Here is a 23669-nt window from a genome sequence, read left to right as displayed (position 1 = left end):
GTAACAAAAAACTGTATATGTGAAAGGACCATCATACAAACTTGTATATCTAAAGTACATTTGTAAAAGTTAGTTGTGGCCTTGCTAAACATGTAAAGGAAAACCAATTCTTCAAGTGATAAACCTCATATAGATGACATGTAAACTTAACACAACATAGAAATGGAGTATTGTTCTCCAATGTGATTGTAAGCATATGTAAGGAAACGCTTAGCTTCTTGCATGAAGAAAACAAAAATGATGACATGCACTTGACTTTCCACAAGATACTATCTTGCAACAACAAATTTATGGACTGCACATCACTTTATAAAAGATGGCAACACACATGCTCTCTCTCTTGTGCTAGATGAGAACTTTTATGTGTGTGTGTGTGTGTGTGTGTGTGTAGAGAGGGGGGAGTCGTGCATGGAGATTTAAGAGAGAAGTAAAGAAGTATTGGCCCTCATAGATACATCACATATATGGGCTATCGTTTCTAGCTAAACATTGAGCGGGAGATCATGCCATTTTGGTCCTCGATAGGCCATGTAATCACGAGCATCTACTATACGCTCAATGCCATCGTGAAATGCTACAGGCTCCTCTCCCAACACACGATGCGTAGAGGAACTCTCTCTCTCTCTCTCTCTCTCTCTCTCGCGCGCACGTACACACACACACGCGCGCGTACGTGGACACAAAATTGGGTTGCACATGCACGTTCAAGAGTGAAGTGATTTGACGACGCATGGGAGTCTCCATCGCTTGAGAATTTCTCAAGCTCAATAAAGGATAGTATAGATAGATTTACTTTAAAATTATTTCAATCAAGAATTTTTTTTTGGCACTCTCTTTGAGATCCCCCCCCCCCCCCCCCCCCCCCCCTCTCTCTCTCTCTCTCTCTCTCTCACACACACACACACACACACACACACAAAAACACATAGACACACACGAACAGACACTCACGTCCTTCAATTTTGGGGTTATTCAAAACCAATGTTGGATTAAAATTGGACTTTAGTGTATTAATTAAAAAATCCTAGCTAGATTTCAAGTTTACCTATATATAATGCAACTTAAAATTTTCAAGCAACGAGAGACCCTCCATGTGTCACTCAGTGCTTCACTTCAAAGAAAACCTTACAAAAGAACCTTTTCAACCCTTCAATTTTTAACCTTTGAAAGCATTAAAAGAAACCTTTTCAACCCTTCAATTTTTAACTTTTAAAAGCATAAAAAAAAGGTTTGATTGTACTTTTTCAACTTTACTTTTCCCTTGGAAAGGATGGCTCAACTTTTCTTTGGAAAAGCAAATAGCCATAAAATTTTAAAATTTAAGAGATTGTTCGTATGTACACTAACAAAATTTTGTTCGTTTGTTTCAAGGTAAACTTCAAATCTAGCTAGGATTTTTTATTTAATACACTGAAGTCCAATTTTAAAGAACATTGGTTTCGAACAACCCCAAAATGGAAAGACGTATGTGTGTGTATGTGTGAGAGAGAGAGAGAGAGAAAGAGAGAGAGAGAGAGAAAGATTGATTGAAATTATTTTAAAGTAAATATATCTATACTATTCTTTCAATTTTAAATCTTTCAAAACATTAAAAAAAGTTTTGATTGTACTATTTCAACTTTACTTTTCCTTATTTGAAGGATGGCTCAACTTTTCTTTTGGAAAGCCAATAGCCATAAAAGTTTAAAATTTAAGAAATTCTTTGTATACACACTAGCAAAATTTTGTCTAAAGGTAAACTTGAAATCTAGCTAGGATTTTTTAATTAATACACTAAAGTCCAATTTTAATCCAACATTGGTTTTGAATAACCCCAAAATTGAAGGACGTGAGTGTGTGTTCGTGTGTGTCTGTGTTTTTGTGTGTGTGTGTGTGTATGTGTGTGTGTGTGTGTGTGTGTGTGTGTGTGAGAGAGAGAGAGAGAGAGAGAGAGAGAGAGAGAGGGATCTCAAAGAGTTGCTAGTGTGTATACAAAGAATTTCTTAAATTCTTAAATTTTATGGCTATTGGCTTTCCAAAAGAAAAGTTGAGCCATCCTTCAAATAAGGAAAAGTAAAGTTGAAATAGTACAATCAAAACTTTTTTTAATGTTTTGAAAGGTTTAAAATTGAAAGAATAGTATAGATATATTTACTTTAAAATAATTTCAATCAATCTTTGAGAGACACCCCTCTCTCTCTCTCTCTCTCTCTCTCTCACATACACACACACAACATACACATACATATGTCTTTCCATTTTGAGGTTATTCGAAACCAATGTTCTTTAAAATTGGACTTCAGTGTATTAAATAAAAAGTCCTAACTAGATTTGAAGTTTACCTTGAAACAAACGGACAAAATTTTGTTAGTGTACATACGAACAATTTCTTAAATTTTAAAATTTTATGGCTATTGGCTTTCCCAAAGAAAAGTTGAGCCATCCTTTCCAAAGCAAAAGTAAAGTTGAAAAAGTACAATCAAACCTTTTTTTAATGCTTTTAAAGGTTAAAAATTGAAGGGCTGAAAAGGTTCTTTCAAAGGTTAAAAATTGAAGGGTTGAAAAGGTTTCTTTTAATGCTTTCAAAGGTTAAAAATTGAAGGGTTGAAAAGGTTCTTTTGTAAGGTTTTCTTTGAAGCGACGCACTGAGTGACACATGGAGGGTCTCTCCTTGCTTGAAAATTTTAAGTTACATTATATATAATATAGCTGGGTCTCTCTCTCTCTCTCTCTCTCTCTCTCTCACACACACACACACACACACACACACACGAATACATGCATCTAGCTTTTGGACTTCGAACATCGAAGTCAAAGATCATGAACTACATAGAAGGTCCATGTAAACCTCCGAAAGGAGGTTCATTGAGCAACGTATGGAGAAAATTTCTTTATGGCCTTCAAAATGTAAAGGAACTCACTCCAACCCTTAATTTCAAGGCTACTAATTATTAAATTTTTTTAAAATCATAACTATAAGCTTACGTATTATAAATTTAGATAGAGTACTAAGGTCCTTTTTGACTTTCCGCTGCCAAAACTCCTTCAAGTCTTTTCATTTCTACCATCCTAGTACTTACGCTTCACTTTTGCATTTTCAATTTTTTTTTTTTTAAAGGTTCTTTTTGAAATGAAGCAGAATGTGACACATGGAGGGTCTCTCCTTCTTTGAAAATTTAAAGTTACCTCATATATAGTATAGATAGATTAACTTACCACCTTCAAGGGACACCATCAAAAACCACAATGACTTGTTGTGATCTTGTAAGTGTAGTGCAAATATTGACCAAAATAGTCCCTATCCATGCTTGTGGATGTAATAAGTGGGGTCCAATGGATAATATCTTGGATTGGAAGCTTGTAATCCACTTCTTGTGGGCTCCCAAGTGAACACACTTGGACCAAAACAACCCAGTGCTTCTTTGCTCTACCAAAGTTACATAAATACCTTGTTGTAAGTGTAGCCTAGGAGACAATATCTTAGTCCACTGGCAAGAGCACCACAATGCATACATACTTCCCAAAATATCCTTGGGTTACCCATGTTGTGGATATATTGTGCAATAAGTAGACAACATTTTGGACCGTAAGGTATATCAACTTGTGCTGCACTACATTGGGCATACATACTAGTCACATGTTCTTGAAATTCATGTTATTTCCATGGTTCCCCATCCATATATGATCATGTCAACATCTTGCATAGTACCGCATTCTTAGATATAAAGAGTAAATCAGCTTCACATTAAGGAATTTCATCCTCTTAAGTGGTAGCAACCAAATTGTTGTTCTAGAGCTTTGTTTGCATTAGACCTTGCAAAGTAGGATCATTCATGGCTTCCTACAATCTACAAGCGAGAAATTTAACAATACTCAAAGGAGCGTCATTAACTAATTTCAAGGTTTATAAGATTTATTAGTCTCTCTTCTCGTGAATTGTTATCAGACATGATGCCTTGTGCTAACTATAATCTATGATCAAAATCAATTTCGCTCTCTCTTAAGAAAGAAAAAAATAAAGAAATACCAGACTGCTCTCTCTTAAGAATGAAAGAAATAACAGATTGCTCTAATACCAATGGCAAAGAATTGGATTTATGCAACAGAATTGTGATTAATTGAAGAGATTAATCTACGTGTACAAGAGTTTGCAAAATTAACATAACAATTGTTAGATCGATCATGCATATACACATGTACTTAAATGATAAGAGAGAGAAATTGACCTTTATTGAGGATCAAGATTTATTTGGTAGGCATGTGTGCCACACAAGCATTGCGAGACAAAGAAAGGATGAAGGGAGCAGTGTTAAAATTAGTAGCATATAGTTTGTGGAAAATATGTGAAGTTTACATGTATAACATTATTGCTTCTATGCTACCACTAACCATCCCACTTAATGCAAGGTGCTGCCATAACGGATGCCACATGGAATGTTGCTACTCCCAACTTGCACTAATGCCCTCCATTTGGCATGACAAGAAAAGGGATACCCTGACTATAACTCTTCTTATGATTCAAATTATTTGCTGAAACGGCAAAGTTGATGATCTTTGGTTATCTTGCATAAGAAGGTTATTTGGGGTGCTCTACCGACGGGGGGTGAAAATTCAGGAGAGAGGGATTGGGTTAGATCGATGCTTGGGGTGCAGGTTGGCTAGTGAAGATCTGGCCCACCTATTCATGGACTGCTAAACTATCAAAGGCCTCGCAGGGAAAATATGCAAGTGGGTCCAAAGAACATGGACAATTAGTTTTTTCAAGACCGACCTATTCCTTGGAGGTAAGAATTCAGGTAGTCCTGCACTCCTCGTCAGCACTCAGATAGTCAGATACTTCTTCTTACATAATGTATGGCAGACAAGGAACCGTCGTGTTTTTGAAGGAGGTTTTGAGGTGGCAAGCTTCACAAAAATTATACAAGAAAGCAAAGTGCTAATATGGACACTCGGGTGCAAGCAACACTCGGAGGATTGGTCTAGGACTACTTGTGCCTTGTTGTCAACAGATGGAATGCCTAGGATGGGGGCAAATCTTGGCCATCGGTAAATAAAAGATCTCAGAATGACAAGATTATGGACCTTGTGTATCAAGGATGAGAGGGTGGGTTGGTAGGGGTGGCTGCCCTGATAGCCGATGTAATTATGGTCCCTGGATGTTGTCATGGCTTAACATGAGCATGACAAGACCTTGTAATTTTTTGGGCTGTTCAATATAATTCACTCACAATTGTGAGTTTTGCTATAAAAAAAAAAGAAAAAAAAGAAACATCCAATTAGAGTGAGATAGATGATAGAACTAGATGCATAGTGAGACGAGGAGGGTACATGTTGGAAGTGGCTTGGTCACAACAAACAGGAATAGCAAGGCAATGCACACATTGCTATGTAAGGTGTAGTTTTTGAGGTGGGTAATGACTCATGAGACACAAGGGACTGGCCTATCTACTAACATAATATGACGGAAGGGGGAGCCCTTTACACGTGTCACAATCTACGACCTGAAGGCTGAAGTCCAAAACAAAAACAAGCCCCTTTGCACGCAATAAAGAGGGAGAGAGTGAGAGAGAGAGAGAGGCCGCCCGGCTGTACTAGTATCACATATTCACATATGGGCAGTGGCAACAAAAGACATTCACATGTGCCAATGAGACGCATTGGGAGAACTAGTGTTGAATTGACAACAACATAGGTAAGGTGAAGGGGCTCACGCTCACCCACAACAATAGTGGTACCCACATGTTCTCTTTTTCCAGGAAACGTTGGGAACTCTCCCTTCACCATCTTCGTGAAAAGGCAAGAGTTAAAAATTGCGACCGCGCCTGTAATTACATGGACCATTTCCTTTGTTTGTTCCGGGTGTAGTGTAATGACTACCAACCTGATGTCCATGTCGCCATAGCCAATACCTTTACAAGTAGCAGACACCAGCTCACTTGTGCACTTTGTGGAACATCAGCTCGATCGCAGAGCCATGGCCGCAGCACAGCAGCAAGGTAAAATTGGCCCCTCCATTGCATGTAATGAGGCTATTTGCTGGCTTTTTTATGGAATCCAAACGATCCACTAGCTGCATTGCCGCAATTTGAGTACTGCAGCGTCTAAGATCGCATATTCTGACGCCCATTTTGCTGAGCTTTAGCACAGAAGGCAAATCACATTTTGCTACAGCTTTTTTGAAGTCGTGCTGCTCGCTGCTAGCCTTCTATGGGGGCGAAACGCGCCAGTCAAAGGGGGCCAATGCGCGGAAGTGAAGCGCGGTGCCCAGGAAACCTTAAGACGGTGCAGACAGTGAGCTCAGAGGGTACTTGGTGCTGCCTTGCTCGCTCTTCTTCTGTGCCTTCCTCTCCTGGCACCCCCTCCCAGATTTTCAAATCGAAAGTGCACGGCAAAATGGGCTCAGATGAAGCTGCACATAAAGAAAACCGCCCCCATGAAGGCACCCCTGCAAATGCCATCACTCCAGAGTCTGCCCAAGAAGCAATCTACAGAAAGCTCGAGAGAAAAAAGAGGTCTGGAGAGATGAACAGAGCAGGAGAAGTGCTGAAAAGTGGCGAGATCGCTGCCTTGCTCAAACAGGGCTTTATTGCTGGAAGCGGTGCCCTGGAAAAGGGCAGTGGGTCCCCTTTCAAGATTCGTGTATCGCCTGGTAGAGTCTCGCCTCTCATGGATTCCTCTTCTTCGCCAATGTCCCCATCTGCACCCACTTTTGCGAAGCTCAACTCTTTGCTCAACAATGGCTTTCTGAGCCAGTCATCTCCACCGGAGGTCGAAAAGACGAGGTCATCGCCCACTCTCTTTGAAATGATGGTGCATGAGCAACAAACACAGGAAAAAGCTATGCATAGCTGTGGACCTCAGCTCTTTTCTCAGGTAAAACAGGCCAACATGAAGCATCTCTCTTTGCAAGATAGAGTATTGTCTGCTAGCAGCCCAGGAAGCCAATTCAATGATGCTGCTTCGAGTGATGTAAAGCTCACTCTTGCTAGTAGCAGGGATGGCGTTTCTGTCACCATCAATGTACATTCACAGATCCTAGCTGCTCAAAGCCGATTCTTTGCTGCAAAGCTTTCTGACAGATGGTTGAAGCAGCCCCAGCAAACACCTCACAGTGTCCTTATTTCAGATTGCGATGATGTGGAGGCCTACATTGACACTCTTCGGCTCATGTACTGCCGAGATGTGCGAAAAAAGCTGTTGAAGGAAACTGTTTCGCGGGTTCTCAGCATCCTTAAGGTGTGAGTTGCATGATAAGTGATGGTGCCTACACATCATACATGAGTGTGTATGAAGCTTATTTTCCAAACGTGAAGGTTTCATTCGTTTTGCTAAGCATTTGCACCTGAAAACGAACTCTCTTGAGGCACTTTGCATCAAGCATACTCATTAAAAAACTGATATCTTTGAGTTACTATTTTTCTTTTTCTCTATTTTTTTTTGAAAAACAAATAAGGTGATAGCTTCTCTTCTTCATCCGTTTTCTTGTGTGCTTGCTTATGTGTTTTAGCCTCTGTTATAACTTGTTAAGCTCAGACTTTTCTGACCCTATGATGGTATATACTGATCATTGATGTTGAGTCTTGTTTCCCTGCTTTAGGTTTCAGCTGCTATTTTCTTTGAAGCAGGCGTCCTCTCCTGCCTCGAGTATCTTGAAGCGGTGCCTTGGGCTGAAGAGGAGGAAGAGAAGGTGACGACGCTTCTGGCACAGCTACAGCTAGAAAGCATTGGAGCTGGAGAAGTGTTGAAGAGGCTTTCTACAGAAGATTCCTCTGGTTCACAGGACATCTTAGTTCGGCTTTTAAATTTGGTAACCAAGGGTACCGATGAAAAAGCAAGGCGGGAAATGAAGGGCCTAGTTTCAAGAATGCTTAGAGAGAATGCTGCACACGGAAAACAACCTATAGATCTAAGCAAAGACAGCATCTACCAGGCTTGCCAAGAATGCCTGGAGTCTCTTCTGCATTTCTTTAAGCAGGCAGGAAGTCCCGATTGTGGTGGACGATTGAGTGAAGACAGATGCATGTTGATGACCCACATCACTCGACATGCAGATAACCTGAATTGGCTGGTTGACATATTGATTGATAGGCAGATTGCGGATGATTTTGTGAAGATGTGGGCTTTCCAAGCTGAGCTTGCCACTCTGCATGTCCAGGTCCCCATTGCCCTGGGCCGGTATGAAGTGAGCCGAGTGACAGCAAGACTATGTGTGGCAATAGGGAAGGGCCAGGTGTTGGCTGCAAAAGAGATAAGGTTCACTTTGCTTCAAAATTGGTTGCAACCACTCATTGAGGATTTTGGGTGGATGCAGAGGGGTTGTAAAGGACTAGACAGGGTGGTTGTCGAGGATGGCATTAGTCAGACAATCTTGACGCTTCCGCTGAAGCAGCAGCAAACCATCATGGTAGCATGGTTTGATAGGTTTCTGAAGAATGGTGAAGATTGCCCTAATCTGCAGCGAGCATTCGAGACATGGTGGAGGAGAACATTTGTAAGGCCTCAGTTGGATCCATCGTGTCCATCACCTGCCCAAGAAACCCAGGAAGCACCACAGCTTGACACAACCCTAGGCTCTGCACTCAAGGAGGCACCTTTGCTTCAACCAACCTTAGTAGCAGTACCAGCTCTTGAATCAACCTCGCAGAGATTGCCAGATTGAGTTTGTATTTACATCATGATGTGCACTCTCCTTTGTTGCAAGACTTTAGGGAGGTGGTGCCAACGGTACCAATGTTGTTCAATGTGTCAGGCAGGTTTTGTATGGTAGGAAAGTGTTTCCAGAAGGTCAGGTTACTTTTTGCACTGCAGAAGAAAGAGCTGTCTATCTACATGTTGCAGGGAAGTGCTATTACCTTTAAATGTCACTCTGATTCTGATTAGAGGCTTCCAATCAAAGGTATTGTGTATGAATAGTATAGAGCATTTACATTGTATTATCTCTTGATACTGGCAAGAACCAGACTTGATCAATCTGGCTTGTTCACCCTACATTCGACAAATTCTTGCTTCATGTAGCTTGGACACTCTGCATACAAATTTTAATCTCAACAAAGTTCTTGCTTTTTTCAAGGAGTTGCAGTGCCCGTTTACCTGGTTGCTTTAGCTCGATGCAAGTGGGAACTTCGACGACTCAATGTAATGATGATGGACTCTCGCTTCATGAGGTTTGTCTTCTGTATGTTTATGAGCTTGAATCAGCCTTACCAGACATGTTGGTGTTTGCCATGTATGCATGAAGCCCATATGGTGGGACCTTGAAGGCTCTCTGAGTGCTTTTTTGTTATGAAATGTTTGTAGAGCTTCAAGCAATTACCAGACATAGCTGGCCTCATCAACAAAGATTTAACTGGGTGCTTTGTTGCTTGCCAGTGGCAAAGGCCTTAGTGTTTGGTTGGGTTTTTTTAAGCTTTGGAGATAAGGCAATGATGGTTGTAAGTGGATACTTTCAAATCAATCATTATTTTTTCTTTAATGCTAAATCTTAAGATTTAAAAAACCAAGACAATTCTCTTTGCTTTTGCACTCATTTCATGTGGCTCCCCTCTGTCTATCTCTCTCTTTGTCACACTCACATATCCGTAACAATGCTATTTTTTATTTTTGGGTAGGCCATCTTAAATTCTTTGACATTTGTTATGCTTGTTTTCTCTTGACGTTTGTCTAGCAGGTCATAAACACTGCATGGTTTGTATTTGTAGAATGGGAAATGGGTATGACATTTAAAAGAACTGATAAGAAGTCATAGGTGGTATATTTTTCAGATAGTTGTTGGATGCATTGTGATAAGAGATGCTTTTTCTTTTTGGACAAGAGTGGAAATTAAATTAAAGAAGAAGGAAAATTAGGTACAAAGGACCCATAGGAAGGGGGTGGGTCTGTCCCAAAGAGATGCTTCTTACATTGAGTTCTAATTATCCACTACCAATTAATGTGCATAGCCAATTTTAAGAGGGTAAGGTTTTACATTGATAACAAGTGATAAAATTACGAGGCTTGCCCTTTGAAAGTGTTATTGATCGAGTTCATGGGAAGCATAGGACCATAGAAAAGATCAAATATGATGGTTTTTGTTTCATTGACTAAAAGGGTTAAATTGGCACACTAAAAGAAGATTGGCCTAGGCATGAATATTTATATATGTGTCTTTTATGTTTAATTTTTGGACATGTTTAATGTTTCATAATGGCCTTTCTTATAGAAACATTTAGAGACATGCATTTAAGATATACACAACTACCAAGACAAGTTACGTCATGTGTAGATAAGGTGCATTGCTACCATCCTAGAACATCACTGAGGGACCATCAGGCATGGTAGGGCTATGTAGAGGTTGCTGAGTTGCAGCTTTGCCCATTGTGCAACGATCACTTTCTCAAGCGGTTGAAAGCTTCTCTCTCTCTCTCTCTCTCTCTCTCTCTCTCTCTCCATGTAGTAGGAGACATTTGCCGGTAGATCCCAATCGTACATTGCATAGGATTGCCTCTCGACCATCTCGGAGCTCTTGGTTGTAAGTGCTGACGCTACTTGCATATAGAGCTTGCAAGAAATGGCGTTGTAGGAATTTCCTCCCACCAGCCATCCCAATTGCAACTTATAGCTTAAGTGCTATTCATTTGCGAGAAAATGCCACATATTGTAAAGGAGAGAATTTTTAACGTCGTGGGAAACTATCCCAAGAGACCTCAAGTATATATTCGAGAGATAGATAGATAGATTCAATTATTGTCCACGGAGATTAGATATAACCTATGGAACCAAGAACAACGTTTTCGTCTTAGCAAAACACGGCAATACATATCAGTTAAGGACTGAGGGTCCATCAAGAGGATAAAAAAGGAAAGGTAAAAGAGGAAAATAAAACCTAGGGAGGGTTAGCTATGGGAAGAGCTGATTTGGGATTTCGAAACTCTTGAATGATGGCTTTTTCCACCTCGATAGATTGTCCATTTACCTTGTTTGCGTCCTTCATGTACCTTCTTTAGCTCACTTGCTTTAGCTTTGAGTTGATTTGTGTCAATTCTTTAGCAATCCAAAACGGTTTGTCCTTGAGGAGGCGAGATTGTCGTAGTAGTTTCATCCGTTCTTCTTTGTCCTTGAAGGTGAGGATACAATGCTCAAGTGGCACTTGTCTATGTGTGTCGTTGATCCAAGAGACGGTCTCATGCTTGATGTTGACAGGTTGAAGAATGTCATTGAGCTTGATGATTGTTTCTTCGAGAGTGTCCTCGCTGATGCACTGCGGTGTGTGAAGTCCTCCAATCCTGATCTTAAGGCTAAGGGTTTCTTGTAGTTTGCATTCTTGAAAAGCTGCTTATATCTTGGTGTCAATCTTTCTATGTGTCGCTTCCTGGACTTCCTTCATTGCCTTAACGATTTCAGTAAGGGAGGCTTTGATGCCTTGAGCTTTTGCGAGTAGAGCTTGGCTCTCTTCTTTCTTCATCTCCTCTAGCTTAAGCAGGCGCTGCTTGAGTTTCTCATTCTCTCCGATGAGTTCTTGGATCTGAGCTTTGAGGGCGGCAATCCTTACTTCTTGGCGCCCAGAGGGATCTTTTCTTGGTGCAGCCGCCACCTCGAGGAAGCTTTTGCGTGCGATTGGGGTGCCCAAGGAAGACATCGGGACTTCCTTTGTTACCTTTCAGAAATGACAAAGATGGCCTGTAGAGACTTCTTGGTTGATCAAGCCTTCAAAGTTAGAGAGGTTGAAAAACTCTCAAAGTTAGAGAAGGCTTGAAAACTACGAGCTATTGAAGGCTTGAAAACTATGAGCTATTGAAGGCCACCATTGCTGAAAACGGGATAGGTCTGGTTGTGGCTTAGTAGGGGCATAGCCTTGTGTGCTTTGGTTTGTTCGTAGAGCAGGGTTGTGTGTCTGTAGCAACGAGTAAAATGTAGATGCATGGGCTTGTGTCTGTAGCGGGCAAGAATAGGGCATGTCAAACAAGAGTACACGCCTTTGGCTAGGTCCCAGGGCGGGGCTATGCGTTAACGCCTCCCCACAGGGCTGCCCTCGCCCCGAGGGAGACAAGGGGGAAGATGGAGAAGCCCTAGGGTTCGAAGAAAACACACACACACACACAGACTCGAAGGCATAGAGAGAGAGAGAGAGAGAGAGAGAGAGATCACACGGAGAGTTTCTCTTTCTCTTCAAGTCTCTTTCTAGAAAGACCTCTCTCTCTAGAGAGACCATAGAGAGAGAATCTCTTTGTGGTCTCTCTCTATGTCTTCGAGTTGAGACCGGAGAGAGAAAGAGAAACTTTCTCTGTGATCATTCTCTCGATGTCTTCGAGTTGAGACCAGAGAAAGAAAGAGAAAATTTCTATTTGTGGTCTCTCTAGAGAGAGGTCTTTCTATCACCCAAGTGTGGTAGATTGGTTATGCCATTTCCCTCTTGAATAACAGGTCTTGAGTTCAACTCTCCTCGTTGGATAGGTCTTTAAGGTCCCTTGGGATAGTTTCCTACGACGTTAAAATACTCTTCTTCTTCTTCTTCTCTCTCTCTCTCTCTCTCTCTCTCTCTCTCTCTCTCTCTCTCTCTCTCTCTCTATGCTTCGAGTTTCTCTCTCGTAGGATAGTTTCCTACGACGTTAAAACTCTCTTCTTCTTCTTCTTCTCCTCTGTGTGTGTGTGTGTGTGTGCGTGTGTGCGCGCGCCCTACGAAGTCTCTAGACTCTCTATCGAACATTGCTAGTTACATGGTGATTCAGAATTTGGCTTTTTTTAAAAGGTTGCCATGTGTGAATGTTGAGCTCTTTGTATTTTAAGGGAGCTTTAGCTCCTTTAGTATAGAGAAAGAGAAACCTCTCTATGCATAGGGTAATGATGTTAGGGATAGCTTGAGTGAATCATTCTCCTTACACAATATCTCTCCTACAAAATCATCAATCTCTATCAACCAATCTTTAAATTACTCTGTTTTGTAATACAATAACCTTCCTTTTTTTAGAAAAAGGAGAGGCGTTACTGAGGCCTCACCCCTTTGGGGTAGGCCAAAAACTTGCATTGAATTGTTTGTTTTGGACTACAAGCTTTTTTCTATTATCGAAATTTTGTAAAGCGTATGGTAATGAGTCTCATTTGGGGTAAATTTACATGTTCAACATGAAGTTGGATCCTAGAGGGATCCACTATTAAGAATCCCCCCTATATAACATGCATTTGCAAAGTGATTGACTGTCTTTTTGGATTGCATAAGGCCTTAGTAAATGGTTGCATTTTGGGTGCAATTGTGGATCATTAGAGTATGCTATTAGTGTCACATGGCAACAAACTTTCTTTCTACTATTTCTTGTAAGCTTTTGTGAAGCCTCTTGCTGTGGAATTCTTCTCAATAACTTTATGTAGGCCATAGTGAATTTTCACCTTGTTTTTCTCAATTTGTTGCAATGTTTCAAAGTGTTTTTGCAATCATTAATGCTTTTGAAATATGTTATAATTTAAATAGTTCATTGTTATGCTTGTTTAAAAAAAGTATAATAATGTATTATGAATAAAAATTGTTTTAAAATATCAATGTCACTTTCTTGTTTTCTCTCTCACAAAGAAGCTTCTTATATTAAATTCCTCTCAACGGCCTTATATAGGCCATAGTGAACTTTCACCTTGTTGCATAAATTAACGGGTTTATTTCCAAAATGGAATTAAAAAAACCCTCTTGTTAATATATCTTTGTTAAATTGCTTAAATTTTAAAAAGTACAAACCCTATTGAACTTACGTGGTATGTTAGCACTATTATATGGTAGATCCCTCGGGGTTGTGTCACTCTCGGAGAAACTAGCAAGGCTTACTGCAAAGAGGAGCTTGTACACTTAAATTAAAGAGAAACAAGGCCGACACTTACACGCAGATGGCGGCACTATCCACACACACACACACACACACACACACACACACACACACACACACACACAGAGAGAGAGAGAGAGAGAGAGAGAGAGAGATTGAATTATCGTCCGTGGAGGTCATATATGACCTATGGGACCCGATGACAAAACATCACAACGCTTGCTTTCCAACGAAGCATAGATACATATCAGTTAAGGATTGAGGGTCTGTTAAAAGGGTAATGAAAAATGAAAAGGAAGATGAGGGATGAAACCTGGCTCCAATGGAGGGGGGGCTGATTTGGGAGTTCGAAACTCCTGGATGATGGCTTTACCACCTCGGTAGACTGCCCATTTGCCTTGTTTGTAGGCTTCGTGCATCTTCTTGAGTTCACTTTCTTTGACCTTGAGTTAATTTGGGGTCGGTAATCCAAAGCTTTGTTCCCTTCAGGAGCTAAGACTGGCGTAGTAGCTTCCGCTGCTCTTCTCTGTCCTTGAAAGTAAGGATACACTACTTGGTGGCACCTTCTTGTGTGTGTAGTTGATCCAAGAGATGGTTTTTGATTTAATAGTTATTGGTTGGAGAATGTCGTTAAGCTTGGTGATTGCATCTTCAAGAGTATCCTCGTGTGTGCACCATGGCGAATGGAGAGAGAGAGAGAGAGAGAGAGAGGTTGTAGCTTTGCCCCTGGATGTTTTTTTGGGAAGAAAGAAAATTTCAAAGGTTTAAGAATTACATATTTACTAGAGGGGTAAAAAATTGAAAATTTGAAAAAACATATATGTTCATATATGAAGGCAAAGAGTCATTGAATTCATGATGGTGTGTATAGAGAGGGTGACCTAAGTATGTTGGAAAAATTACAACTTGCTTAATCTTGATAAACTCTCAAAGCAAGAGATAAATAAATGAACAGAATTTTATGGGGAACCGAGTAAAGACTTGAACCAAGCTATTACAATCAATAAAGCTTTTCTCCTTCAGGATCATTAAAATACTAAAACAAGCAAGATTTCTTCAAATCTCTTAAATTTCTCAATGTTAGCGATATGATTAGTGATCTTACATATTAGCTTTGCTAGAGTTCCAATTTTAAGGCTCAAGTAATAATTAACAATCGTTTACAAGAGAAATTCCCAAGAAACATTGCTATGTGGTATGGTTATACCAAAAATATGCATATCAATTTTAAAGGGGCAAAATGACATATCTGCAACATTGCCAACAGCACCACATAAAAAACTTTTGTCTCAAACTCAATGTGTGAAATTGAATTCTCTAGGCTGCTTTGAAGTATCCACTCTATGTTTGGTTAAGACAAAAATACCCAATTTTGTAGGTTTTCTTACAATTAAGCGCTCTCTGTTTGGGTTAAGACAAAAATACCCAAGATTGTAGGTTTCAACAGAAAATACCCAATGAAACATGATTTGGCCGAAGCAAATGTCAAGATATAGTTGCTCTGACCAGCTGATGTCTGCTCCCTTTACCAACTCCCACATATGCATCAATCATTTGTCCAAATTTAATCATCCATAGTCTCCGCTGTTCTCACGCACCTCTTGCTTTTAGGAATGCTTCCTTGAATGTGTAGCATGAGCATTGCTTTTTTGAATGCACCACATGAGCTTTGCCAAAATGATCTTCACATTCCACGCTCCTGCACACAACATTTCATCTGCTTACATCGCCTCTGATCCTCTACCATGGAGTCAAAAACCTCCAGTAACCCATCAAGGCCTTCCTCATTCTCAGGCTCCAAAACCTTCAAAGCATAGACAATGCTTTCAAGAGTTGATAAGCAACCTGGCTTTGGTTGTTTCCTCACTCCTTCATAGAGACTTGGGGAAGGCAGTGAGAGCTTATAGTGGGGCAAGTTATGAAGCCATGGGTTTTCAAAATATAATCGCCTTGCTTTGGACCAAGTGCCATCCAAAACAAGCAAATGGTGAGGGGCTTCCAACTCTTCCTCGGTATTGCTGTGGAGTAGCTTTGGCAACTCCACTGCTTTATCACTAGGATAGAGAAGAGCGACCCCCGGTGGGATAAGACACTCCAAGTCTTCGAGACAAAGAGACCCATTACTGGCATCGGTCCTAGCTGCATCGGTCCTAGCTTCTTTGAGGTGGCCATTGCATCTGGCGTTTCCACAGCCCAAGCTCACCTTTTCATCAAGTGACAAAGAATTGTGCATTAATCCATCTGACAATCCATGACCACCTTCAGAAGAATGTGATGGCCAACAAGACGGTCCCAAAACACCATCACCATTTAAATCACACTTGAATATATCAATTAGCAGATTCTGAATCTGTCGAACTTCATCCTCCGATGCCTCATTGTCATGTACTGCTGGAGCTTTTCCACCATTCATAAGAAACTTCTTGCCACCTCGACCTGCCAAACTCCTCTTCGATCCAGGTACTTTGGGTCGAATTCTGAATGACTCCTTTGTATATATTTCAGGCACACCAACCAAAGCAACATTCTTGAGACCAAGCAGAGCCACCCTCACTGAACCCACAGCATGTTGCTTCTCTTTTGGATTCTGAAGAATCGTGATTTTCACCTCGTTGTCGACAACCCTCTTAAACCGACTACATATGCAAAGGTCTTGGGCCTTCTCGCACCTTTTACAGAAGGCCCGCTTTGCCGCCTTATTACTATAAGATTCTGGAGCAACAAAATTGTGTTGAGCTTCTCCATTGCAACAATTTACCGCCCACAACCTACTATCAGCAACACTGCTGTTGGAAGATGCATCATTTCTGATGAGAAGTTCATTGATGCCACTCTGCAGCTCTACATCAGCACTACTAAAACTAGCAGAACCATTCATATCATCAGAATGCTCTGCAGAAAATCCCTCTGATAAATGTAAGCTCCCATTGGAGCTATACCCATGATCAACGAGTTTCAATGGAGAATGCAAATCTTCATTATGGGAGTCCACATTATATCCCGGAGAAATACTCAACCTGCCGATAAACTCAGCTGCATTATTATCGAGTTTCTCGCAACTTTCAAGTTGGATATCCGCAGCAAGCCCTCTATCATATTGATCCCTTGGAAAGCTTCCATGGCCTTCAGAAATGAACGACCCTGCGCAAGAATACATACGACAACCTGCAAGATAACAATGTCATTCTGTTGAACAAACAAAGACAATTGATTCAAGAGATTCACGCTCATTGCGCCACTTCACCTGACGCAGATGCCATAGCAGGAAGAGGTCTGGTAAGATGAAAGTAGTTGAGAACTCTGCAATCAAATATCACCCAATCGTTGGCCGGGGGGGGCGAGAGAGAGAGAGAGAGAGAGAGAGAGAGAGAGAGAGAGAGAGAGAGAGAGAGAATCACCTGTCTGCAGACTGCACGATCGTCTTTGCCATAGCTAATGATGCCCTAGACTTTTAAACGGGAGTCATTGAACACGGAGTTGAACTCTCCACGTCCACGAGTGTTGGGTTTTGTTGGCATGCCCTTAAGGGCAAGTGCATTTCAGAGTCGACACATAGGACACATCCACACGGGCAGCGTTTAAACCCACCTGCCTACGCTGTCCAAAGATATGGGGTCGGGAGGCGAGCCGGGTCAGCACCGGACTGCTAGCTGTGAGAAATGAGAGAGGGAGAGTATGCACAACACCGCACAATAGATCGACAACCACTTTGTTAATGTAGATGAAGCTTAAACACTTGAATTTAATAGCATAGACGAGATTTCGATGCTTGATTACCCAAAGCGGGCCGATAACGACATCGTTACTTGAATTCAGTGATAATTAGGGGAATTAAGCTCCTTACAGTAGTTCAACCCGACTTAACACTGCGGTTAATAGAGGAAAAGCCCACATTGAAGAAGGTAGAGAGAGTTCGATGATGTGGAGACGACGATTGAAACCTCGGTTCCCCTGTAGAGCTCTCCTTCTTCCCCTTCTCCCCCCCCCCCCAAAAAAAAAGTCACCTTTCATTAAAAAGACGGGCCGTTATGGGCATGTATCCCCTCTATATTTGTAGATTCCCATTTTTAGCTTGCTTTGCATGTGAGCCACCTCTATTCCCGATTGCCTTCGGCCTCAAGTCTCATGTGAGTTTCCCCTACAAGGTTGTCATGTTGCTGTGACAAACCCTCATGAGAGTCCCCCCTCCAAAAAAACTTTTGGTCGTTATGGGATGTGGGAGCGCACCCCCACCTTCAACTATCACGTTAGTTGCCGCTCCAAGCCATTGGCTACCCAACGCCACCCAACTGGTAGCGCACAACTGTCGCGACACCCGCGGACCACCTCTACACAACGCCCACACGAGTGCCGTAGCCAAGGAGCTTAAGCTCTCTCACTCCCTCTTGTTGCCTTAAGGAGAGTTCACTTCCATTATAAATACCCCGCAGGGCAGTGCTTAAGAAACCCCATATGGGATAATGCCGTTGCCACGTGGCGGCTCCTCGTCCATTAGCCCTCCAAAGCCTTGCAAAACCCTTCAAAATGTATATAAAAAACTCATTTTCTCCCCCACTTCAAGCCCTTACCAATTTTTGCCTGGCATGCCAATTCCCGAGCCGCAACTTCCACTTGAAAGTGCCGGTGGCCTACTTTGGCCCATGCAATCCTCACCCTTTTTTGAGATTCTCGAGCCTGCAAACCATGGCCGCCAAAACTGGAAAATTTCACCTGATATCACCCAGCTAGCAACTGCCGGCAACTTCGACTTTGAGTATTTTGCTAGCTGTGACTCCGATTGACACGTCGTCACTTCCCATGGCCTTCATACACCACATAGCTTCCATTCAAACCCTGGAAAGGCTGTAAAAACCCCAAATGGCACATCGACTGAGGCGATCAACTTGGCACAGAATTGGCCCCCGGTGAAACTTCAATTGACCATATCTGAGCCATTTGAATTCCGATTCTGCTCTGAAAAGACCGACGTGCTCCATATGATGAGCACTTCAAGCCCATTTACCCCTTCATTTGCTACCGTCAAACCCGGTACGAATCCGCAAACCACCCCAAACTTCAAACTATCATAACTTTCACACCGTAACTCCAATTGACTAGCCATAATGACGTGCATATGGAGCACTCCATAAACTTTTATTTTTGAACTCTTTAAACACATCCACTTTTAGTATAAAAAACAAAGCCGCATCTAGCATACATTTAGCATTAACCCTTGCCTGCTATCAAGCCCTAGTCACTGTTCAATAAACATATAGGCTTTAAATAACCTTAATTTGCATCCTTTTGCTCTTTTTCCCATTGTGTAAGCTGAGCGGCACAACAACGTGCAAACACTGCCTACTATTCTCAACTCTGTTGAAATCGGTAAAGATGGAAGACTCAATTCTCTCCCTCGCGTTGGTGAAGAACAGTTTGTGTCATGTTGGCAGCAGTTAGTAGCAAACGACAAAGTTGTTGATGAGTGGTAGGGGTTCTACCCCCGCCCATGTGAATTTGCTCATAACGTCGAGAGAACTTGAGTTTGAAATTTTAAGTAGATTCTTCTCTCCTGAGGGCATTGCCTATGTGCATGCGTGCAACTTGTTTGATGATAGGGGCATGCCAATACATCTCTTTGTAAGATAATATGTGAGAAAATCATGAAGCTAGCCTTGTGGGTTGTTCAAATGAGCAAGAGTGCGTCTAGTAAATCTTCATAGTCGTGAAGAAAGAAAGGTACAAAGAATTGGGAATTCTAAGTAAACAATATTATTTGCCAGCCAAAAATAACATCAAACTCACTTGAGATAGCATCGTGCAAAGTGAAATCACATGTCACAAAGGAAAGACCATACAGATTTAGCAAAAGATGTTGCATCGTTAAATAATTTGCTATGAGTTTTTAGACGACTTTGGGAACACGTAATCTATCTACGGTTTCATCAAAAAGTGGATTTTACTAGATATATAGAAATTTCAGCTCAAGAAGATAAGTTTAGACTGTTTGTTCACCGAACTCTTATTTGTTTGGCATTAGTTATCAATATGAGATCATGCTTGAAGTAAGGAACGAGTGATGGGTCGCTCCTTTGCAAGAAGGCGAAGGAGCACCAAATTTTCTTAAGAAGGATTGGTTTATGGGTATTGCCGCCTCTTAGAGTGAAGTAAGATTCCTTGCTAGATATGAGGCAGCAGTGGGGGTGGCCCACCTTAAGGAGAGGAAGATGAGGTATTAGATGCACTGTAGAGACACTCATCAAGAGAAAGTAAAAGAGCTTGAGTAGGGATTTTGTAAGCCTAAGGAGTTCAGGTAATGAGGGGGTGAATCTGCATGAATTGCTAAGCCATATTACAAAGTAGTTGGAGAATTTTTCACTACACCTACTGCAAGGAGTTAGAGCACTAGCTCTAAACTAGGAATGAGGACAAGCATAGAGAAACAAAATCAAGAATATCACTATTACCACTTTGGTGAGAATTGTCATGGAAAATATTCGGTATACCCTACTATTCCAACCCTAGAGGATATACTTATGATAGAGGTCCTAGGTAGCAAGTGTCGCCACCAAGAGCAAGGAAATGACCACCTTTGCCAGTGCAAAAGCACCACCTATGCAAATCTTGAAGCCACATGTGTAGCCACTGTGGTCATCACAGTAGCCATTGATGTGCCATTGCCAATTGCATTGATTTTTCCTCTTGTCAATTATGCTTAAGAATATATAGCTTGGAAGACGAAGGAAAAAGAAAAGGTTGAAGAAGAAGGTAAGTGCTTGCTGAAAGACAATGGTAAGGCCAATAGAGGAAAGATAGACAGAAATGGAGATCGGCACATAGATTAGCTGGACAAAAGGTGCAAGCATGTTTGAAGGAATTTCACATTGGAAGAGGATGCCAACAAGAAAGAACACTCAGAACAGAGGCGTACCTTTCTATAGTAGTTGCATGTATCAATATATTTTTGTCTCCAACTCTCTCATTATTTGAGAGAGTGAAAGCTTCTAGCAAGGTTTCCTTCTTTTCCAGGTATTCGTAGTGCTAAAATAAGACATTTTTGAATATAAATGTTGCTCATGGAATGATCTACATGAAGTATCTTTGTTGTATCCTTAGGATATGGCGCATATGGATTATGAAGGGAACAATATACAGTCTCAAAGAGAACTTCATAAGCAAACAAGCCTTTGAGGATATCCAACTCTCTTGCCACTTTGCAGTCCTCCTTACAAAGGCGTTCAGGGAGAAGTGGTCTCATCTAAAAGTTCCTTTGTCTTTAATGGGGTCAGACACTTGTGAGACCTTATTTAGCAAAGTTGGCGGTATGATTAGGAATGAGAGAAGGTATGATGCACTAAAAAAATTTGCAAAGATCCAATCCAGCTCATTGCTTGTTTTTCCAGCAGCTCATTCTAAGTGAGAAAGCATATGGACTATCATGAATCATGCGCATGGAATTCTTGTAGCTAACTTTGGTGACTATGGGTATGTGCCTAGTGATGAGGAAATAATAAGAGGCTTAAGAGAGGGTCTATGTGAAGGAAAGGGTTTGTGTGAAATGCTAGGTATGCACAAGAATTCTTGGTCCCATGATACATGGGAAGAGGGAGATCTTCAAGATTATTTTGCCTCAAATGTGGAGGAAAAGCTTTCAGATGAAGGGGATGTTTATGAAATTTCTCTAGAGATCAACGAAGATATTACTAAGTTAAGTGTATCTATGGAGGATGAGGTGGTTGTGACTGAGTGTGAGTTACGCCATGTGTTAGACTCTCTCGTCGATGAAGAGGAAAATATTCAGAGTCAAATATCGCCTTTTGTAGAGGTTGATGGTAAGAAAATTTTCAAGAGTACCCTTGTGAGTCAACTAAATGGGATCCCCACACTATCTAAGGATAGACTAACAAGCGTGAAGAGTGGGGTCTATTTTGTAGTGAACAAAAAAGTCAAGGTTCAAAGATGGAAATCTCTTGTAGTAGGCTCAAATTGTGCTGTTCTATTTGAGATCTTAACCTCTAAGAAGAACACAATATGTAAAAGGAAAGACAAGGTTTGCAATACTAATGAGGGAGTTACCAAGGGAGCATGGTACATAGGCAGGGTTATGTGCATGAGAAGAAAATTGGGGTCTGCTATGAGGGAGACAAGAGGCCCCATTGATCTTCTTGATTGGCCCGATAATGTAGAGATACATCTTGCATGGTATCAAAGAACAAGAAGCTACAGATACAATCTTGTGGACAACCAATGTGTACCATTGGAATCTATAATATCACTTGCAAATTTAACATATGATTTAGAGACGGAGAAATATAAGCTTGATGATGACTAGAAGGTCTTTGAAGAGTATGTTAAAGGTAACTAAACTTTTATGTGATCCCTTTTGAAATGGTTCGTTTAATGATATTTATTTCAAAAACTCTAAGAAATATGAAAAAATTTCTCATTGTCTTAATTTAATTAGAATGAGTTATTTGAATCTTGCAGGTTGACATTTAATCTAGATCTTTAATGACAAGGATGGGACAACGCAAGACATTGTGTGGATTTAGATGTGTGTATCGAAGAAGTTGCAATAATGAAATATTGGTAGTAATGAGATCATAAGACTATTTGGTTATGTTGAACAATCATTGCTATAGATTTCATGTAGCATCTCAATTCTATGTACGAAGTGTTCTTATTTTGACACGTTTGTATAGAAAAGTAGAAGGTTGCGGCAATTGTTTTGGTATTCTTTGTCAAAATTTATTCAAATTCTCAGTATGGAGAGTAGTAGACACTAGTCTTTGAATCAATTGTTTTGTAATTGAGCGGTGTCTCTATAAGTGGTGGGTTTTTTATGGTCATTTATTTTAGTAGAGCTTTAATAATTTTATGGTCATTTATTTCCACCAATATTTTCAAAGATCTTTTATTCAAGGGAATTTTCTAAATTTTCACTTCCATTGCCTTAAATCCTATGTGGGAATCCTACTTAGAAGTAGGTGGCACTTGTTTTGGTTTTAAATTTATAACCTTGTATGAGGGGGGTGCTACCAAAATTCTTGTAGATTATCCGTATATGTAAGATAGGAGGGGTTAATTTATTGCAATGATGTCTGTAAATAGGGAGGTTTCTCTGATTGGGTTGCACACAGGTGACGTCCCTCCATTAATAATAGTGAATCCCTCGGGTAGATACCCAAGGAGCAGCTACAAAAAATCAAGTATGGGTCAAGAAAGATGTAGCAGGTGCACACGAATCTCTACAAGTCCACAAGCCACTACAAACTCAAGTACCGACTCATACACAAAGCACTCATGATTCTATCACAAAAATATGGGTACCAAAGAAGTTAGTTAAAGCTCAAAAAACACAAGAGCTTATTTGGATACCTAAGTGCATTGTGTCGAAACTCTCTAAGAGGCCAAACCAACAGACAAAGAACCAGTTAACGACTCAACAACCAACCGAGTCAACAAAGCAAATCTGGGTACCCAAAGAGTTATGTCAAGCACAAAGAAATCAGCCTTGGATATGGACTCAACAACCAAATGAGTAAACAAAGCAAATCTGGGTACCCAAAGAGTTATGTCAAGCACAAAGAAATCAGCCTTGGATATGGATCCCAGTGGCAACACCACAAAGCAAACATCAAAAACATATGCCAGGGGTAAGTAAAAGCAACAATTTATCAACGCAACCAGCCCATTTGAATTTTTCCAAATGCCTATGAAAGCTCGTGTTGCACTCCTACAATAGAAGCTATATGGGTCAAAAAATATTGCTCCACCCACCTTGTACCCATAATTTCCAGTTCGTCTCGGAGGACTCAGACACGGGAGGGGGGAGGCATACATAACCATGGAAAAACAAATTTACAAATTTATACATATTAACGGGCACTGTCTTACAATGGTGTAAACGTTATTGCATTTTATTGCGAT

General features: G+C 40.9%; 2 protein-coding genes across 3 annotated transcripts; one reads left to right on the top strand and one right to left on the bottom strand.

The window, feature by feature from the left end:
* Nucleotides 1-5739: 5739 nt before the first annotated feature.
* LOC147453751 (BTB/POZ domain-containing protein At1g63850-like) lies at nucleotides 5740-9475 on the top strand. Its single transcript, XM_086515847.1, has 6 exons — nucleotides 5740-7215; nucleotides 7577-8590; nucleotides 8688-8768; nucleotides 8860-8875; nucleotides 9050-9143; nucleotides 9277-9475. Exons 1-6 carry the CDS (start codon nucleotides 6187-6189, stop codon nucleotides 9299-9301), a joined length of 2259 nt encoding a protein of 752 aa, XP_086371973.1. The 5' UTR covers nucleotides 5740-6186; the 3' UTR covers nucleotides 9302-9475.
* Nucleotides 9476-14746: 5271 nt separating this feature from the next.
* On the bottom strand, nucleotides 14747-17275 carry LOC147453750 (DTW domain-containing protein). 2 transcript variants are annotated; one of them, XM_086515845.1, is made up of 3 exons: nucleotides 17162-17263; nucleotides 17008-17063; nucleotides 14747-16928 (listed from the first exon to the last, which is right to left on the bottom strand). In XM_086515845.1, exons 1-3 carry the CDS (start codon nucleotides 17191-17193, stop codon nucleotides 15448-15450), a joined length of 1569 nt encoding a protein of 522 aa, XP_086371971.1. In that variant the 5' UTR covers nucleotides 17194-17263; the 3' UTR covers nucleotides 14747-15447. The 2 variants fall into 2 exon arrangements, with proteins under 2 accessions (XP_086371971.1, XP_086371972.1); XM_086515846.1 differs by lacking the exon at nucleotides 17008-17063 and having other exon boundaries at nucleotides 17162-17275.
* Nucleotides 17276-23669: the final 6394 nt, after the last annotated feature.

Source organism: Adiantum capillus-veneris, chromosome 7, assembly GCF_014529385.1.
Source record: "Adiantum capillus-veneris isolate H3 chromosome 7, ASM1452938v2, whole genome shotgun sequence".
In the NCBI taxonomy this organism is placed as follows: domain Eukaryota; kingdom Viridiplantae; phylum Streptophyta; class Polypodiopsida; order Polypodiales; family Pteridaceae; genus Adiantum; species Adiantum capillus-veneris.
Note: the sequence above shows the minus strand (reverse complement) of the source record. Positions and strands in the feature narration are given on the sequence as shown.